The 19,549-nt window shown below is 39.3% G+C and overlaps 1 protein-coding gene across 3 annotated transcripts in view; it reads left to right on the top strand.

Moving 5' to 3' along the window:
* Positions 1 to 19,549, top strand: part of LOC138265434 (protocadherin-11 X-linked-like) — a 570,450-nt gene that overhangs the window by 191,450 nt on the left and 359,451 nt on the right. For all 3 annotated transcript variants that reach the window (XM_069213145.1, XM_069213137.1, XM_069213155.1), the window contains exon 2: positions 9,188 to 9,773. In XM_069213145.1, the coding sequence (XP_069069246.1) occupies positions 9,234 to 9,773 (540 nt within the window). In that variant the 5' untranslated portion in view covers positions 9,188 to 9,233. The remainder of the gene's footprint in view (positions 1 to 9,187; positions 9,774 to 19,549) is intronic.

Below are 19,549 nucleotides of genomic sequence, written 5' to 3'. Positions count from 1 at the left end.
CCCCCTTCATCGCACTCTTTAATGCTTTAAAAAATTTCATTTTCTCGTCTTTTATTTCACAAAATTTGTAATCAATAAGTGACTTTAATTCCCGGAATACTCTTCGCTTGCCTTTCCCCTTCCAATCGAGCCCCACGGACTGCGTCCAATCCGTGCGCGACCCTTCTCTGCAACCAACCTATCCCAGCGCGGCTCCTAGTGACGTCACACTCACACACACTGCGGCTGACAAAGCCTCGCGGCTTGTCCTCCTTCACTCAGCTCCTCTCGTAACAACTTCTAGCATGTATCGCGAGCAACCAAATAATAATAAAACAGATCTGTCGGTTTACTACAGGAAGGGTAACACAATCGCTTCAGGACCTTAGGGATTTTTCACTAGCCTCGGCAGTTATTCCATCTTTCTCGGTCCCCACTTTCGCAAGCAAATCTGACCCGCAGACTCTGCTCTCAACTTGTCAATGATCTATTCTAGTGCACTTAGAATTTGTCAAAGCCCGAAGTTGAAGTTTTCTTTCACTCCCTTAACACACGTACCGACTCGTTGACCACGCCCGGTCAACCTATTAAACCGACCAGACCACAACATAAAACAAGTGTCTCATACACTTTTCAACATACTCCGGAGTCTCTTGACCTCGCAGGGCCCGTCTCAATAACAACAACCACGTGGACCTTTTTCTGCACAAAGCGCCACATGCACATGAAGTTCGACGACTTCCCTACTCTCACACTCGGAGTCGCACCTCCGCTATTCTCTAAAATCCTCGCAACCTTTTCAAACAATCTGCGGCAATAAGCTGTGCAAGCGCAAAACCCTGACTTCACTCATACCGTCACTAGTACCGCCAGCGCCGATTTGACACCTCCATTCTCTCCATTCGCAAGCTCCGAGATCCCGGGAAAGTCGCGGGGGACTTAGGGCATCATCATTCTCTCAATCTGTTTTACCCAAGAAAAATCTAATTCAACACCGTATACCTCTCGAGTGGGGTCCCAAAGGGCGAAACCGTTACCTCTCGAGTGAGGTCCCAAAGGGCGTAACCGTTACCTCTCGAGCGGGGTTCCAAAGGGCGAAACCGTTACCTCTCGAGTGAGGTCCCAAAGGGCGTAACCGTCCTCTGCTACCATCTACTGATAGAGCGTTCCGTCTTAATAAATTACCTGTATTTGGACGCTCTTGGGTCGATGAATCTTTTGACCAAGTGGGGCTCTCTTCACCCGAGAGTAATCAATTTAATCAAATCAATAATCAATAACGAACATAAGCAATGCCCTGATCAACATAACACTTCACAATTAATCCAGAAAACATTTCGGCGAACCATGACCTTCCGGCCATGAATAACCACACCATGTTTATTCAAAGTTAATGAATTTATTTCCCTATATTAACAAAGCTAGCACGATATAAATGTGTCTCAACACCAAATGATATATGTAAATGAACATTAATAGCTGTCCATAACGGCGAAAAAGATGCAATCTATGCAGCATTTGAATAACAATGCATTCGATGATAGCAACGCAAACCACTAAAACTATAATCTGTAATAGGCTAATTGCATACATTAGTCAGCATAACAAGGTCTCAAATTGCATCGTGCAACAAATGAATTCTCATCTAACCTCAAATTAGCATCTGCATGTGGGACTTCATGCAAAAACATTTTAGCAACATTAATTTGGAAAACTCCTAACTAAGGCTCTTACCAAAAATCAGCAGTTGGTTACCTAAAAAGAAACACAATGCAATTGTACATTTTCCTTTCATATTTACCAAATTCAATCAGCATTCAAGGAAGTCTTCGTCTCACAGGTACCGGTTTCGATCAGCATGGGACGGGGCAAAGGGGCAGGGTGGACCGGGCAAAGGGGCAGGGTGGACGGGGCAATTGCCTCACAGCGGCAAGATAAAAGGTCAAAACTACTACTTTATGTAAAGGGGCAAATCGAAGTTAAAGTCTCTAGGGCGAGAATTACTTAAAGTCTCTTTCTCTCGATTAGAGAAAGCATCAAAGTCTCATTCGAAATGGCGTCGAACATCAATTGGCATCGTAGAAGAGGTCGGCAAGATGGGCCATAATGTCTGCAATGTCTGCAATGTCTAATGTCCTCAATGGGTGCAATGGGTAATGGCTGCTTTCTTCTTGTGCACCAGGTTTAAATAAACAACAGTTCAAATCCAGTAGGGTCTTCCATTGGAGGGTTCATAGGTTGGCTTCAATTTGTCCAATCAAAAACAACAATTCACAAGCTTCTACCTAGGCATACATTATCCTTGGAGTCGGGAACGTAAGTTGCAACATATTTTACCAATTAACTCACTTTCAGAGCTTCCATTGTCTGCACCTGCAGATTGACCTTGGAGCAAAGAAGAAGATGCCAGGCTGGCACGAAACCTTAAAGATAAGCATGTGAACCGATCTCACTGGAAAAGTACAGCTTCAAGCAAGAATACACGTTTTATTAGCACATTAGAAAAACACGAGCATCTAAATCGTGAGACAAGGCAACTAGGCCGAAGCCTCCACTAAAGTTATGCTAAGTTAAAACATTTCAAACAAGCAAATCATTGCACACGTTTACGGTTATGTCAGATTAGTACAATTCTAATACATTACGTTATATAAAGCACGCTTATAAATGTTGGCGAACTACTCTGAGGGCACATTTGTCCCCGTACAATCTTTATTAGTTCGGTTAAAGTCACACTTGATTATTGCGGCACTACGTTTATGCACTAATAAATGTAAAACCTTTGTTTCTGCGTCATCAAAGGCTTAAGCTGGTTTTATGATTAATTATGCAATCGAAATTTAAAATAACTCCGTTTCATATGAAGTAAATGTGGTCAATTATTCTCACCCCGTGTTTTTCTTCAAAAGGTCAGAATATGAATTCTTTTTTATTTGGTTACAAAATTGCTGTTAATTTTTTATAATATTGAACCACAGAGGCAGTCTTGTAATCAAGAGCATTCAAACATTTTTATGTGGAGGTGCTGTCCTAGAAATTCAATATTTTAGCAATTATTGTCTCCATTCTGTTTTCAGACCAAAGGCTTTAATCACGCACTCTAGATATGAATACGTTCAATATTTTCTAAGAATTGTAGCAACGATTAATTATATAGAAGGTCAACTAGAAGAAATATTGATTCACATTTTGTAAGCATTTAGCCTAAATGTAGCACATTAATTGTGTTTATGAAAATAAGCCAACGTATGATTTTCATAAATTACAGTAGCATGCACATTGCAGACAAATCTTTTTTAGTCGTAATGCTTTGTGGAAGCTGCAAAATGTTGTAAATTATACATGTTCTTCTAGCCACGAAGGCATTTCATCCACTGCAGAGAATTGTTTAGTGATTAAACAAGTCATCATCATAAACAAATAGTGAATCCTTCTGCCTGAACAGTCCCTTCTAGCCTATCCGCTGTCACTAAAGGGCAAATGCATCAAGAACTGTGCAAATTGGCATGCATGACTCCTACTGCGGATGTCATTTAGAGGCAACCACTTCTGAGATTTGACGGGTGATGGATCGAGCGCTTAGGGTTGTTTTGGACCCCTTCCCACGGCTGTAATGTTATGGCAAACCCCCTGTATCCCTGGCTACTACGTTAAAAAAGGTTAGCTGCTTCCACCAATATGTACAGCTTCTGCTCAAACTGCCATTCTGTAACTGTCTAAGCCATTGCAGGGAGAAGAAATGCACAGCAACAAAGTAGGGATCCAACCAGACCACGAACAGGATGCGCTCATAACTTAGAGCCATATTTATGACCCTGTTTAGGTGCTCTTACACCAAGCAACGAGCTGCAAGAGCGACACAAACCTTAAGTTAGATTTTTGAGGCCACGTAAAGCCACTTTGCGTGGTTTTGAATGGCTTCAAAACTCTGGAGTAATGCAACGCAGCACAAATCACTGCAATGCATTACCAAAAACGGCAAACCTGGGAATGTGCCAAAAAGATACACCTCACCAAGAGAGGCATAACGGGGAGAAATATCTTTATTTCTCCTAGTTTTTTCCTCTTTCTATGTGGGTGCATTCTGCAGCACAGATTGAAAGAGAGCAAAGTCTCTCATGATTGTTTTTGTGCAGAAAGAAGCCCCTTCCTGCATCAAAACAGTCCTGCCTACAGCACAGGCACCCTTGCATTATGGACAACGGGCGCCTGTGTTGATGCTAGGCTGATAAAATGTCTCCAGCACAGGGGAGAGGGACAGGAATGCACTATATGGGATAAATACAGCACATTCCTGCCCTATCCCTGTAACGCAGGGCAGCGCAGCAAGGTGACTTGCTGCGCTGCCCTGCACCACAAAAGTCATAAATATGCCCCTAAGTGACTTGTGGAGTAGGCACAGTTGTGTGATAATTGAATTTCACACTCATTGTAGGCTCTCTTCATCGACTTAGGATTCCCCTGATTTGAATGCCAGACAGTTAGATCAGAATTGTAAATTCTGAGAAATGGTGGACAGCTTAATAAAGGCACACATTTTGGTGAAGGGTTATGAGTGAAGTTGGGTACCTAGCCATTGAACAATCAATGAAGAACTGATATGTCCAATAGCCTTTATGAATCAATAGCACACAGTTTTAGAATTTATCTCCAACACAAACGTGTAAACTGTTAGTGAAATGTTACTTATTGTCCTTTTTCTATAGGAGCTAAATTAAGATTGAAGTGACACTACTGCCTATTCAAAATTGGTATTTCGATCTGGTAAATATTTAAAATAAAAATACTTTAATATTACCCTAATAGAACCCAAAACTATAAGAAATCTTCAGTACAACAAACAGTAAAAACACTAGCTTTCAGCAATGACTATGAACTAGCAGCACAGTGTATTCAAATTAAAATATTAATCTACTGATTGTGATAACAAACTGTTCTGACTTGCTCACGTTTATAACTGTGTTTTTCTCTCAAAGCACACACACATTGCATTTTTATTGTGAGCAATACTGTAGAGTCATAACCTCTGGTTGCAGATTCCTAGTCAGATCCTCCCTTATGGGATAACATTTGTCATTCTTAATCAAGTATGTAGAGATATAATTACTGCAATTCCTTCTTATAGGAAACAAAGAACAACGTTCTTGGACTAGTGATACTCCTGCCAAAATGTATGACCTCCCACTGTTCCTGCCAGAATATATGACCCCCACTGTGCTGTTTGTAGCCCATTATTAATCATGAACAGTAGAATGGGAGTTGTAGATTTTGCATGAAAGAGTGGTAATACATTCCCTCCTATTTAATAACTAAGGTAGTTGTGTCCTATAAAAGAGGATTGCAAAACATATAATTACACACACTTGAAAATGTAAACAGCACAATGACATCATGCAGTATTTTTTTAATCTAGTATGGCTATGTAATCTTGCAACCATATACTTACTGTTGTTACTCAATTTTCTTTTTATGTTGCTTGATTTCATGAGGTTCTGTTTGCTTTGTACTTTGTACATAATTTTTCGTGTGCTTAAAAGTGTTCTAAATGTAAGTGAATTGTGTTTTTAACTAGGTAATAACTCTGGATGAAATTTACATCTTCATTGCAATAACTTTATTTTACGGCATTATTATGGCTATTGCTGTCACTTATATAGTGCACCAACTATTAGTAGTTAGTCTCACCCTTCACAAAAACTCCCAATGGTGTGTCTGACTGAACAAGCTACCCTGAAGAGCTGGAGAGGCTGTTGAAGCCACGGTTTTCATCACAGAGAGCTGACTAACACCTATGTCAGTAAGAAACATGTACTCTCACATATGATAATTCAGCATGGTGTCTACAGTTTCAGGCTTCTGGAAAAAGGTTTGAAGCCTTCCCTAATAGCAGCTAGGATAACACTGTAAACCCCAGCCTGATATATGTATTCCTGCAGCTTATCTAAAACTACTCATTGTATGGCTTTCACAAAAAGAGGCAGATTATAAACAAGCCTGGTGATGACTGGGATTTATTTGAGCTTTGCACTGCTCTTAAAATGGAAGTAAAAACAAAACTCTTTGGTTTTTGTGGCATACTTGTTTCCCAAATATCCAAAGCAATATGTGTAAACGTGTTTTTCATCACTTGAATATAAGTCATCTAGAGGAAATTACAATGTTTAGGTAGAAAATAAATATTAGTGGCTTAAACGTGCATTACCATATGGGTTACATTTTGCTGTCTAGTACTATTTTGTGACTACAATTTTAGCATTCAATATTATAAGGCAGTCAATGCTGATGTACACCACATGGAATCAAATTCAGATTAAGTTGCTAATAAAGTTAAAATGCAATGGATACCTTTAAATTTGTAAGGCAGTTAATTCTTTGAATCAAGCTTCAGTAAATCAACCAGGGAAGGAAAGCGGTGGCTAAGGGGTCATGGGAGTGAAAAGATCTAGTAAGTGCAAAAAACATTTATCTGCTGCAGCTCTTTTGCAGACTTAAGACCAAATACTTTAGAATTGTTGAAGATGCTAAGAGAGTCTATAAAATGATCAGTAAATAGACTTTATAGGCTGGATTTCTAGATAAACATCCATACTTGCTAAGTTAGCATTCAATCTTTTGTTGGTCATTAGTAGGAAGAAAAAGCGATAGGCTCTTAACTAGATGACTATGTCCGGCAAAATTAGTTAATTGTGTGGTTTGGTGAAGAGCAGCATCGACTTTCGAGTTTGAATCTCTAACCATTTTTTATGGAATGATGACATTCTCCCAGACAGTCTGTATGCTTAGAAGATGAAAGTTATCTAACTTTATTGGTTCACATTCGAAGCCTTCCTTCTACATAGAATTAAAGCACTGTTCAGGAGCATGATAGCAGATAGGTAAAATGAGAATATCTGCACAGTATATACTGACTGCATGGGACAGACGTGCTGTTAACACAGTTGGTCACATGCTGTTTGGAGTTATCAGCTGTTAATTTCCTAATCCCTTCAATATTTGCGATCTCCTCCTGTGGCCCAAAATCACGGTTGGGAGATTTATTTCTCATTACCGTCATAGCCAGTAGTCAACAACGTTTAGAGTTTCTGTTTTGTTCAGCCTAACATTTCTATGACCAAGGGGCGAAGCAATGATTAATAAGAAATTCATTACGTCTTGTGTATCCTTACTTGCATTCTAATTATCCATATTTGCAAAAGACAAAATGTTGCAAGTGAAAATAGGCCTGCCCAGGATGAAATAATAATAACACGAAATAAATCAATCAGATTCATGTTTCAGAATTCTGTGCTGATGCATGGGTACAATCAGTCATATCTGCTTGCAAAATATTTACTTCAGAGATCGTGATAAAGTTGTACTCCAGTGAATTAATTCTTGGTCTGGCATCAGCAAAAAATGTATGGTCATCATCAATTTAGCAGGGCATTTGCATGCAGCTCGTTTTAATTCCAACCTGAATGACTAGTTGTGACAAAATGGGATGCTGGTGTAATGATCAAACAAATGGACTGAAGAAGTGAAATTTTGTAATAAGAAACAAAATGAAGCCTGTATTTTGCGAAGTAGCTTCCATTATTCTTTCACAGTATGACTTCTGATAGCTTTTCAAGTCTGGATGTTGGAAATCTTGTTCAAAGACATTCAAGCAAGGACAGGAGTTCTGTATACTGCCTCTTAATGCGCCATTTTGTACCTAAAATCCAGCTTACACAAATGCTTAACACAAACGCATTTTCTCCTACATTCGTAACACGAAAGAAAATTGTAACTGAAAGCTCTACTACAGTGACAACTTTATTAATTGCTCATTCAACAAAATATTTCGAATATTGAGGGTACTTTTATATTCATAACCATTATTATTTCCCAAAAAATCAGAAAAATGTGTTTTTTGTGTCTAATAATTCTGTTAATTTTCTACGTTTGCTTAAAAATGATTTCCAGTGAATTGAGTACATATTATCTTCTTCAGCACGTTTCTGAAAAATCGTAGTTTATGTCTGAATGGTGGCATCAGATGGCTTTCCTTGCCTTGAAAAAAACCGAAAATGCACTTTTGTATTTTAAACATGTACAGAACTCTAAACAGCTTGTGTGGCTAAATTGGCAAGGAGCGTCGATATGTTTGGTAAAACTTTGCGCCACTGTGGGTCAGGTCTCGATTAAAATATGTCTAAGAGCTCATCGTCTTATTTGTAAACACGTTTATGGTTTTTGCACAAATCTTCTTAGACAGGGTTCTGCATCGTAAAAATGTATGCATTGAATGAGCTTGCCTCCTTGCACCTGCCACGTCGTGGTCGATACAAGCGCTGCTTCATATGTATAGTCCGGGACATGTCAATTGTTTTTGCATATTGAAATGTCACAAAAGGAGCATATTATGTTACACCTTGCAAATAGCCTTTTATTTTTATTTTTTACAAATTTCTATACTCCGTAGAGTGCTTAATGTGTAGAAGATGTTTTATAATAATGTAGAACCGCAGATCTAGAGTAAATACAAATATTCCATAGTTTCCGAAAATAAATTATGATATCCTGCGGCATAAAAAATGACCTTGAATTGGTGGCGTGACAGAGTTATTTAATGACATAACTTTCAGATATTGTTTGTCTGAAATGTCATGTACACTAAGTTCAACTTAATGTTTTATTGAAATGCTGCTCAATTTAAATCGGTTATGTGAATATTTAAGATGAAGGCTCAATGACAACCAGGGCAGACTATAAAGCGGCGACGCTCGGCTCTCTTCAATGGGCCTCCCCAAGCTTTGCTGGACTACCGTCAACATTTTTTTATGCTAGTCCAGCAAAGCTCCACAACTGCGACAAAACGTTGATGCGCTTTGGCTAACAAGCACTAGGGTGCACTGTATTATAAATACAGCGCTACCATGGTGTCATTTGGTGGGTACAGGGTGACGCAAGGAAACTGGCGCATCAGAGCCAATGAGCCAGTTCCTTATAAATGAGGCTCCTTCTATGTTCGGTATGGTTAATGGCTCTGCTATGGAAGAATAGGTGCTACATTGGATGTCAAATATATAATCTGAGTTAATGCAGGCAAAATCCAGTTTTAAAGCATGTTTAGGCAGCCGCTTTGTATCTCCAGAATTTTGTTGAAAATGTTCAGAAATGGACAATTTTACTTTAGCATACCTTACGACATCGCTTAGTAAAAGTATGTATTTTCTTTATTTTACAGCTTTCACTCTGCTGCTCTTGGCAAGAACTCATTGGCCATTCTGGAGATGGACTTGCTGTCTGGAACATACATTTTGGCAGTCTTGTTGGCCTGCATAGTATTTCAGTCTGGTGCCCAGGAGAAGAATTATATTGTTCGGGAAGAACTACCAATAAATGTCTTGATTGGAAACTTGCTCAAAGACCTCGACCTGACCCTAGATCCAGATGTGCCCCTCTCAGCACCCCTTGAATTTAAACTGGTTTATAAAACTGGGGATGTTCCTCTAATACGAGTAGAGGAGAACACTGGTGAAATATTTACAACTGCAAACCGAATAGACAGAGAGAAGCTGTGCTCTGGCATCTTCACAGAAAACCAGTGCTTTTATGAGGTGGAAGTGGCAGTTTTGCCAGATGAAGTATTCCGACTTGTCAAGATCCGCTTCCTGATTGAAGACATTAATGACAATGCTCCTCTTTTCCCCTCGACTGTCATCAACATCTCTATTCCTGAGAACACAGCCATAAATTCCCGCTATTCAGTCCCTTCTGCTAACGACCCTGATGTTGGAACCAACAGCATTCAGCATTATGAGCTTGAGAAGGTGGGTTCTTAGATTTTGGTTATGATACTGTATTACGCCCCTGTGACCGTCTATGATGTGTGCTGCCATTTTGCTCTGGGCTGGATGTTCTCCAGTTCCATGATTGGAGGGAATTATATTAAATGGTGATAATCCGATTTCCTGTCTCTTTACTCCATGCCAGTGAAGTAGCTAAAGGTGGACATGTCCTCAGATACAAATTATTTACATCATTTTTTTTCCTCTTTTCATTAATCATTTCTTTTTACATAATATGCCCTAGATTTAGCTGTTCTCTATGCATATTTCCGCAGGTACTCTTCTGGAATGTGTATCTTTTCATTTTGCATCTGTAGAATTTAAAATCTTAAGCATCGTTTTGGAGTTGATTCTTACAGTCACCCAACAGTCCTTTTTCCAGCAGGATCCACACCACTAACACACAACTGACAGACGAACTAGGTTCGAATTTAAAACTTGAAGGTTGTCAGAGGCAAACAGAACTGTATGAGAGAAATAATCACGTTACATCTTTGAGCTTGTTACTACTTTAGTAGTATACAATTATAGGGCCTGGTTCACTAAGCGTTTGATGTGACTTACACCTATAGGACTCTGATTTGCCATTGAATTTCAAGAGCAAATATTAAGTAAGATTATTCCTGGTTTACTAGTGTAATTTGGGAGTAGCCCAGGAGTAGTACAAGCATAAACCACATGTATGGCAGCAACATCTTTATAGGTCAGGCCTGAAATTGCAAGCTGAATCTATGCCGAACCCTAGTCACTACACAATGCCTCACTGGGAACTCCATGTTTGACACCAGAGGTGATAATGAGGAATTTACTTGGGTAGTTTCATGGAGCTGGAAATGGAGGAGGGGAACCAGTTAGGCATAGACCCTTCCACAATCCAAGTTTGGGGGGTATCATGAACAGACTGACTTGGTGTTGCACAAGTACATTAAGACTAAGAGGTATTATGGGATGGATTGTGCAACTGTACAATGACCTATATGTTGTGACAGCCCATCCTAATGTTTTTCCATGGAATCAAAATGAAGTGATACGTTTCTAGTTGATTAGTTTTGCTGGATTCCGGTTGGTTTATAATTTTGAAGGGACGGTTCAATACCAAGGCGGGAGATTCGCTGACATGTGACCATTTGAATTTTGTATGTAGAATATCTGCGAAAAGCTGTTGATTTTTCAGTGTAGTACGGAACAAGCAGGCATCCAATTTGAGGGGAATATTTAGGAATGTGTCTAAGCACAGGATTTTATACTGGAAGGCTGTACTTCGTGTACAAATCCTATGCTAAACAGCACACACAAAGCTCTGCACCGTGATGAAAAGGTGGTGTGCAGCACTAAGCAGGCTATTTGTGCAGTGCTCGTACGGCAGTCTGTGCACTAGCATAGGTGTAGTGAGCAGCAGGAGGCGATTTTTAATAAATACGGCGCTGTACTTCTTCCTCTCCCTAGAACAACCCAACATCTTTGGGTAATGCTCTGTTTTGCTCTAAAAAATGCAAAATCTGCTCCTTTTTAAGAGCTTGCTTATTCTATTGAGCAAGCTTGTGTGTTAGAGTGGAGTCGTAAATACATTCTGGATTGGAATCAGCAGTAGTATGTTGCTGTGCACACTTCTTTGGCTGAGTAGACAGACTGCATTTTGTGAACAGCTACACAAAGCCATAGTTCTTCCCAAACACATAGTTCTTCGCAAAACCATAGTTCTTCAATTGGGAGTAAATACAGTTAAATATATTATTGATTACCACGTGTATTCTAGGTCATTTACATACGTTGAAGTTGAACCATATGGCATACGTATGTAAGGTAAGAAATATGCCCTAACTCCGATCAAGTGTCCTCATTTCTAGTCTAGCAGCACTATCCTGTCAATTATATTAGCTTTGCTGTGACTTTAATTAAAATATAACACCTTTGGTGGTTTATTACATTGTTAATTACCCTTGCTGCGAAATCCTTCCAATTGATATACAGCATGTACGCATGGAATTACGAAGCTGCACATCAAAAATTGTACTATGCTGAAATATACTGGCATCCTCAATATTGAAGGCGAGGTTGACAAAGACAAGTGTCTTAAAAGAATTATAGCTTTAGCTGATATCTGATCCCAAACTAAAGTACTTGAGTAACAAACGTACTAATGCCAGGGTAAAGAAACAGGTGTGAATGGTATTCATGAAAAACAAATGTACACGTGCATGCCTGAGCCCGTGGGTACATAGTGTAGGTACTGAATACTCGATGGCACTAAGGATATGGCAAGAAATGTGCGCTGCTTTCCACTTATCATGGAGGCAGCCTTTCTTTCCACTTTAAATTAATTTGCTGAGAAGTTCTGCCTTCTTACACACTGCCTATGAGAAGCTGAAACTGAGTGGATGAGCGCAACTTTTGAATGGGATTCCGTGGCCACTCATCTGACAGACCCCTGCGAAACGTCACCATTAGCAAGAAAAAAAGAAAATGACGAATTTGTACTTTATTTGTAATTTAATTATTCAGCAGGGTCCTATAGTGCACAGAGGAGACATCAGCACACTTTACATGAGACATTTGCGACCTCCACGTATGCAGAACATATAAAAACGTATATAAAATGTATGCAATTTTAAAAACTGGATTACATTTACCATTTCCAAAAATACTCCATACACAGTGAGTTATGTCAGACTTGCAAGTAGGGGTACAGCAGTAACTTTAATGCTATGAAATACTTAAGATAGAGGCAGAAAAGATGCGTTTTAAGCATTTTCCTGGAGTTCCAGCAGCTGAATTAGGTTTACACTAAAGAGAAAAGGGAGGCATAAAAGTTGCCTGCAGCGCCAGTAAAATTGTTTACACCATACGAATTTTCATTTCAAGATGCGAAGTTTGTTTGCAAACACTGCAAGGGTCCAGCTAACTCACTCAAAAATGAGACCCATGCCGTAAAAAGTCGTTTGCGAAAAAAGCCTTCATCATTAAAACCATGCAAGCTTGAGGCTCATTTGGTAAAATGCTCTTTAAGGTATGTATGTTTCAACATAAATCTATGAAAAGTGTACATTTTATCCATTATCAATATGACAGCTGTATGTTTAAAGTATGTTCTTAATCATGAACTCTACTGAACAAATTAGATTTTATCATGTTTTAAATTGAGATAAACAGTGCCAGTACAATACCACCAAACCTTCAGTTTTAACTTTAAATGAGAATTTTACTATGCCGTTCTTTTAAATTCCTCGAAGGAATGCATTGTGATCTATTTTGTCCCGGACGGCATGTCCATATACTTTATCGGACGTCAGGAGTTCATTGGCACGAGAAAAGTAAAACAAATGATAAAAACTTTGCCTAATATACTCAGATGTGCCCAACAGCCTCTCATAAGTAGAGGGAAAGTGTGCGAGGCTGTTATAAGAAGTAACTCAGAACTTTCCAAGTTTTATTGACTCTAGGTAAATTTGCACATTTTTTTTGCAAAGGGGCCAAAAGCGGCCGTTGTAACAGTAGAAACACTTCTGCTGCCATTCTGGGGACAGAAAATGCACTTTTTAGCTTCTTACTGCGTGCTGGAGTGGCTTCAACCGCCCCCTCGTGGCCTGACTTCCCAGAGCTGGTCTTCTGGCAGCGAAGGGGAAGAGATGCTTTCTGAGCAGCTATTTTTGCAGCATGTCTCTGCTGCCACTGAAGGCCAGGGCACCACTGTGTGACAGCATGGGAACACTCTTTACTGTGATGAACATACTGCTGCACACACTGCCTAGGTGAACCAAAACGTCATCTCCTTAGAAATCAGGATCTGATGCTTTTCTTTCAAATGTTTTCTAACTTCTCCTAAATATTAAGCACAATTTTCACTTCAGCTACCTATAAAGCAAGCAGAAACACTCTCGGGGACATAGAACTCTTCGTTAGGTAGCATGGCCGAGCTCAATTTGTAACGTGCTGATGTGTAACAAAAACACCAATCATTATGCAAGTTAAGTGGCAAACGACATTAGGCCCAGATAATGGGATATGTAAAGAACTGTAAACATATATCAGGTAAATACCAACAGTAGAAAGCAAGATAAAAATGTAAGCCAACCATCCTATAGTATTTAGGGTGGGGACAATGCATTATGGATTGTTACATGCAATGTTCTATATGAGATTTGACGCTATCATTAAACTCCATATTGTTGACAAATCTATCCATAGATGCAAACTTTAAAGCATAAATATTGCCCAATGTTTGATAATATTCATATTTAGAACTGATAAAATAATTTTAAAACTACTCTAACCAAGAGTGAGTGAACCACTGTAAAAGTCAAAGTTCATCTGGTACGCAAGGTCACTGTTGCTCCATCCTACGTAGATGTGGCAAATTGCAGAGTTAGCACTGCAGAAGTTTCTGCCTGTAAACACCTTTGACTTAGTCGTTCATTGCCCATGGTGCAACCGGTTCAGAGTGATGGCCACCCTGCCACATTTGGAAGAGAGGTTACTATCTCTAGACTATCTTCAGATTTACTTTTCTGGGTTCGCACCCGCCAGATAGAAGCCACAGGCAGGAACATCAATTAATGGCTTCATCTGCTGGGAGCCATCTCCTGGACAAGTACTTTAAAATTTGGCAGGGTAGAGGAGGCAAAGCCCCCAACTGATATGGTGGGCATCAGTCCCTAAGTCTTTTAATGGGACCACAAATGGAAAACGCTGGTGACATGCAGAGAATGTGCTCTTTAAAGGAGTCAACTTCTCACTTGGCACACATAACAGGTAGGCAGGTGCAAAAACAAAATCATACACAAAGTGAGCTTTATTACTTTTTATCAGCACAGAAGTTACCTGAAAAATAGTTATCACATATTAAATGTAATATGGTAACTTAATTTTGTCCTATCGAAGAGAAAGGCCTTGCAGTAGTGAAAAACTGTTATATGAGTTATTTAGTACCATCACATGTAAACTTAAACCCACAAGTCCCACATGTCCTACTTTTCAAATACAGTGCACCCTGCCCTACAAGTCTTTAGGTCTTGGGGTAACTTATATATATTAGAAAGGAAGGTTTAGGCCTGGCAAAAATGTGTGTTTTGCTTGGTTGAAAACACATTAAAAATTCACTACATGCTGCAATTTCAGGCCTGAGACATGTTTTAAAAGGCTACTTTGGTGGGCAGCAGAATGAGTGCTACAGGCCCAATAGTATCATTTAATTTACAGGAAATGTGTGCTTGGAGTGCCATTTAATAGGGACATACAAGTAAATTAAATATGCCTACTGCATTTAAGCCAAGTTTACCATGTTTAAAAAGATAGAGCCCAAGCACTGGTTAGCAGAGGCAAAGTACACATATTCATAAAAGCAAACAAAACAAAATCAGAAAACAGGATGGGTGAAGGCATAAAGTTTGTGTGTATCTTTGCAGGGAGGGACATGTCCAACAGTACATCCCTAAACTCATCCTATTGCTTCCGAAATCCATTCAGATAGAACTCAACATTCTCTAATGAGACCTTATGGGCTGTGCTGGCAATATTTTTCACAAATATATATTCATTTATTTTAGTTTTTATGGATATTTCTGAATAGTCTAAACTAGGGGTGGATGAAATAGTCTGATCCACCAGTGGGTTGGTGGAATTTTGGCCACTCCCCATTACTCTTTAGTGTGGAGTTTTGGTCAAATTTCACTAATCGCTGCGTGGCGGAAATTTTCTCTTGGGAGGCTCTAAACTATGTGAGCTGGTAAGCGCAAGCAAGATTGGCATCCTCTTACATGATTTTCTAACGTGGGTGGACGCCAGCCTGTGCGAGCAGTCACAGTCAGAGGGCTGCCAAACGAGTTGATTTACCTCTTTTCTACTCAAACTGCAGCAAATTCAACTTGAAGGTTAACGTGCTCTTGCCCAATGCATTATGCTGTTTCCACTGATTTTCAGCACTGCTTGCACTACCATCACTAAATTACAACATGAGCTGCATATTTTCTGCCAGTTGACAGAATTTCGAGGAGTTTTTATTTAGCTCTGTGGAATTTCGCAGAGTGAAACTTCCTGTGTTTCACCCACCCCTACTCATAGCACCAGTTCATAAAATGAGGAAAGGAGAGATTAATTAGATGTTCTCAGGCAATGACTAGGATATAAGAAACATCATTTTCAGGCAATGACTAGGATATAAGAAACATCATGCCTGTAATAAAGAAGTTTTTGATGGAGAAAAACGTATGTTACAGAGAGGTCTAGAGCCCCAGGATCTAAAGTCTTTTGGAAACAGGCAGTTTTCTTAATTGTAGGAATCAAAGGAGTTAAGGCACAAGTACTATCAAACAATAATTATGAGGACATCCAAGCACTTGGGTTTCAGCTGGATGACTAGTCTAATTATGCTAATAATGAAAAGGAAATATCCCCCTGTTTCTATTATTGTTTCTGGTGTTTGAACAGGGAATGCCTGCTGTGGAAGTTTTAATTGAGATGTCCGACTTGAGAAATGCATATCATACACCATTAGAGAAACTCATGATCAATGCCTTAGAACAGTGGTTCCCAACCTTTTGATTTCTGTGTACCCCAAATTTAACATTAATGGAACCCAGGGACCCCCACTGAATCATCATGGGAATCCAAGGACCCCCGCCTGAGTCATTACTGGAAGCCAGGGACCTAATTTGTCAATATTTGTTAATACTTTTTAATTTTGTAGGCTCTCGCGGACCCCCTGAGATGTCTTCGCGGACCCCCAGGGGTCCCCGGACCATAGGTTGGGAACCACTGCCTTAGAAGACTATTGTCTTGCTAGCCCTATTTAACTGAAGGTTGGAAGTCCAAACAAGACCTAAAAAAATTAAGCTAATTCTCGAAAACCTATCTAATGAAGTTTAAAGATTCTTGTCTTAAAAAAATGACTTGTATTAATGTATTATTTGAAATGATGCCAATTGTGAACATATCTATCACCTTGCATCAACACTGTAGCTAGTTTACCTTCCCTGAAAATGCCCCTATATTGACTGTGTCCTGTAAAATTCTAAATATATACAAGTCAGTTTATTTTAATTGTCACTGTTTCTCTTTAGATCCCCAACTATTGCTTATTATTGACTGCTGCATTTTCAGTACAGTATAATTTCTGATTCCGATGGAAAAAGTCTTTACAGAAGAATAAGAAATTGACAGAAATGTGCAAATAAAACACTGATCAGCCTCTCCCAGGCATAGATGGGAAAAAGCTGACAAATGGGAAATTACAATGAGACATGGGTGCACTAACTAAAGTTCCTGTGTTAATTCCCTTTGCAGAGCTAAATGGGATTTCACTTTTTAAGTCTTCTTCTGTTAGGAGCTTCAATTTTTAATTTCGGCTGGGTCTCATTGCTCCATGGTCATCTGCATCAAGTGCCGAGATTAGAGTTACACCACATGATCACAGGCTCGAATCTTGGCAGTTACATCTTCCTGTGGCCAATAAACTGAGTACCCTTGAGTATAGTAGTAATTCCCATCTCTTTTAGCAATACAACTTCCCTGAGTGAAATTGTGCTCTACAAATTCAGCAGTCATGTTATCAATTTTGCTCTGCATCTTTCATCACCCGTTACCTATTGAATGGCTTAGTCTTGGTTTTTGCTTGACTAATACAGGAGAACCAATGATGGTACCTAAATGATTTTTGTGAAGAGCTGGAATTGTGTACTTTGGAAATTCAGTTTGAATGAATTATCCCTATCTTGTTTTCCATCTCTAGCTTGCCAGTGTTTCCTTAAAGGACAAAAGGTACACAAGGTCGTAGCCTGGTTGTCAAATAGTGGGAAAAAGAGTTGTACGCATGGAACATGCTATTGGAGTACAATAACAGGGCATTCGATGAAGAGAAAGATAATGTGATAAGAGTTTGCCACAAAATATCCCACTGTTGTGCATCATGTTTCACTAACTTAAAAATGTGGTGCCTGTAGGGAAATAAGGAATAGAGAGGTGATTATAGATAATAGGTTAGTTTGGGAAATGTGTGAAAATACTCTTAAAGATTAAACGGGACATAACTGACACGTATCTGACAATGCCATCACCAATTGGTGGACCAATCCTTGAATCTGTATTTTGCTACTACAAAAAGGGATACTGAGCTTAGGCATGCAATATAATCAACACAATGACAAGGAAAAATAAATACTTCCAGTGTACACAAGGCTCACTTGGATGGGGGCATGCATGTGCACTGGAACCGCCCTTGAGGCAAAGCTATAAGTATATAGATTGACAGTTGAAAGAGTTAGTTACATTTTCCAAAATTAATGTTAGACTTTTCCAAAAGGTCTGTGATGTTGAAAGTATATTGGGACAAGGTGTGCCTGTCCAACATGTGAATGATTTACCTTCAGACCTACAGGACTTTCAGAGACACAGCTCTGTGGACATAAATCCATGGTTTGCTACAGGCTAGGTTTCTTGTGGTCAGTGGAGCAACAACGTCAGATGGTGCAAAAGAAAATAGAATGAATGCTCAACAGATTGAACGTGACACTACGTTACGGCCCATGGATACTAACACATTTTTACATAGACACAAAATGGGTAAAAACATTAGATACATCAGGCCCTTAGAGAATTGTCAATATTTCTTTGCAATATCGCAAACTAGTCAAAAGCCCCCGAAGTTTGGACTGCTAAAACTATTTTCTGTCACTGACTAGTTCATGCCATTGGGCTGATGCAGACGGTCACATTTGCTTACTGCTCTACAAAGTTGATGTGATTTTTGAACAGTTCAATACATGTATATTATATGATATAAACAGTGAGAATTTGCAAGTGGAAGGAGATGTGATCAAAAATCCATATTACTCTGCAAGGATAATGTCAGATTTAAATATTAAACAAACCCTGATAGCATCTGCCATGCATCAAAATGACATATGTTGAATCTAATGTTTAATGCTAATTTTAGACCATCTATTCTGTCACATCGACAGAAAATCCTGACAGAATGTTCTTGAAACACTGGTTTGCATGATAAATTCCTTGTAAACGTCACTCAGATTATACTTTCAGACCAGTTCTGCATTAATGTGGCTGGCTGCTCTACACGTTCTCCCTAAATCTAATGTCCAGAGTGAACGAGACATTACATAATTTAGAATATAAAAACAGCTGTACGTGTAAATGTTACAAGTTTGTAGAAGCTATGTAAAACAGAGGACCCTGACCTTGAAATCTGAAAAAGCCATAAACGCTCCAGACTTTAAAGGTACCAAAATATGGCAATTCGGACTGAGAAACAAAGGACGTTATCTTGTTTTAGAATGGACTAATGTAGCATGAGTCGGCAACAGTACCTTAAGCGTTCATTCCGGTGGAGTTCGCGCTACATAAAACTGCAAAAAAACAACTACAAAAATGATGTGAAAGTCGCAAAGGTTTACCCTTTTGTGAGACAATGAGGACTTTTGGGTACTTTTAGTTTCTCACACTAAGGCCCATATTTATACCTTTTGTGCGCCGCATTTGCGTCGCGTTTTGACGCAAAAGCGGCGCAAAGTTCCAAAATACAATTGTATATTGTAACTTTGCATCGCTTTTGCGTCAAAGAATGACACAGATGTGGCGCTATATTTATACTTTTTTAGCGCCGCGTTTGCGCCGCTTTTTGGCGCAAAATCAACGCAAATTTACAAAATCCAATTGGATTTTGTTAGTTTGCGCCGCTTTTGCGTCAAAAAGCGGCGCAAACGCGGCGCTAAAAAAGTATAAATATGGGCAATTTTCAGAAAAATCTTATA

The sequence above is a fragment of the Pleurodeles waltl genome, chromosome 2_1 (assembly GCF_031143425.1).
Source record: "Pleurodeles waltl isolate 20211129_DDA chromosome 2_1, aPleWal1.hap1.20221129, whole genome shotgun sequence".
Classification (NCBI taxonomy): Eukaryota; Metazoa; Chordata; class Amphibia; order Caudata; family Salamandridae; genus Pleurodeles; species Pleurodeles waltl.
Note: the sequence above shows the minus strand (reverse complement) of the source record. Positions and strands in the feature narration are given on the sequence as shown.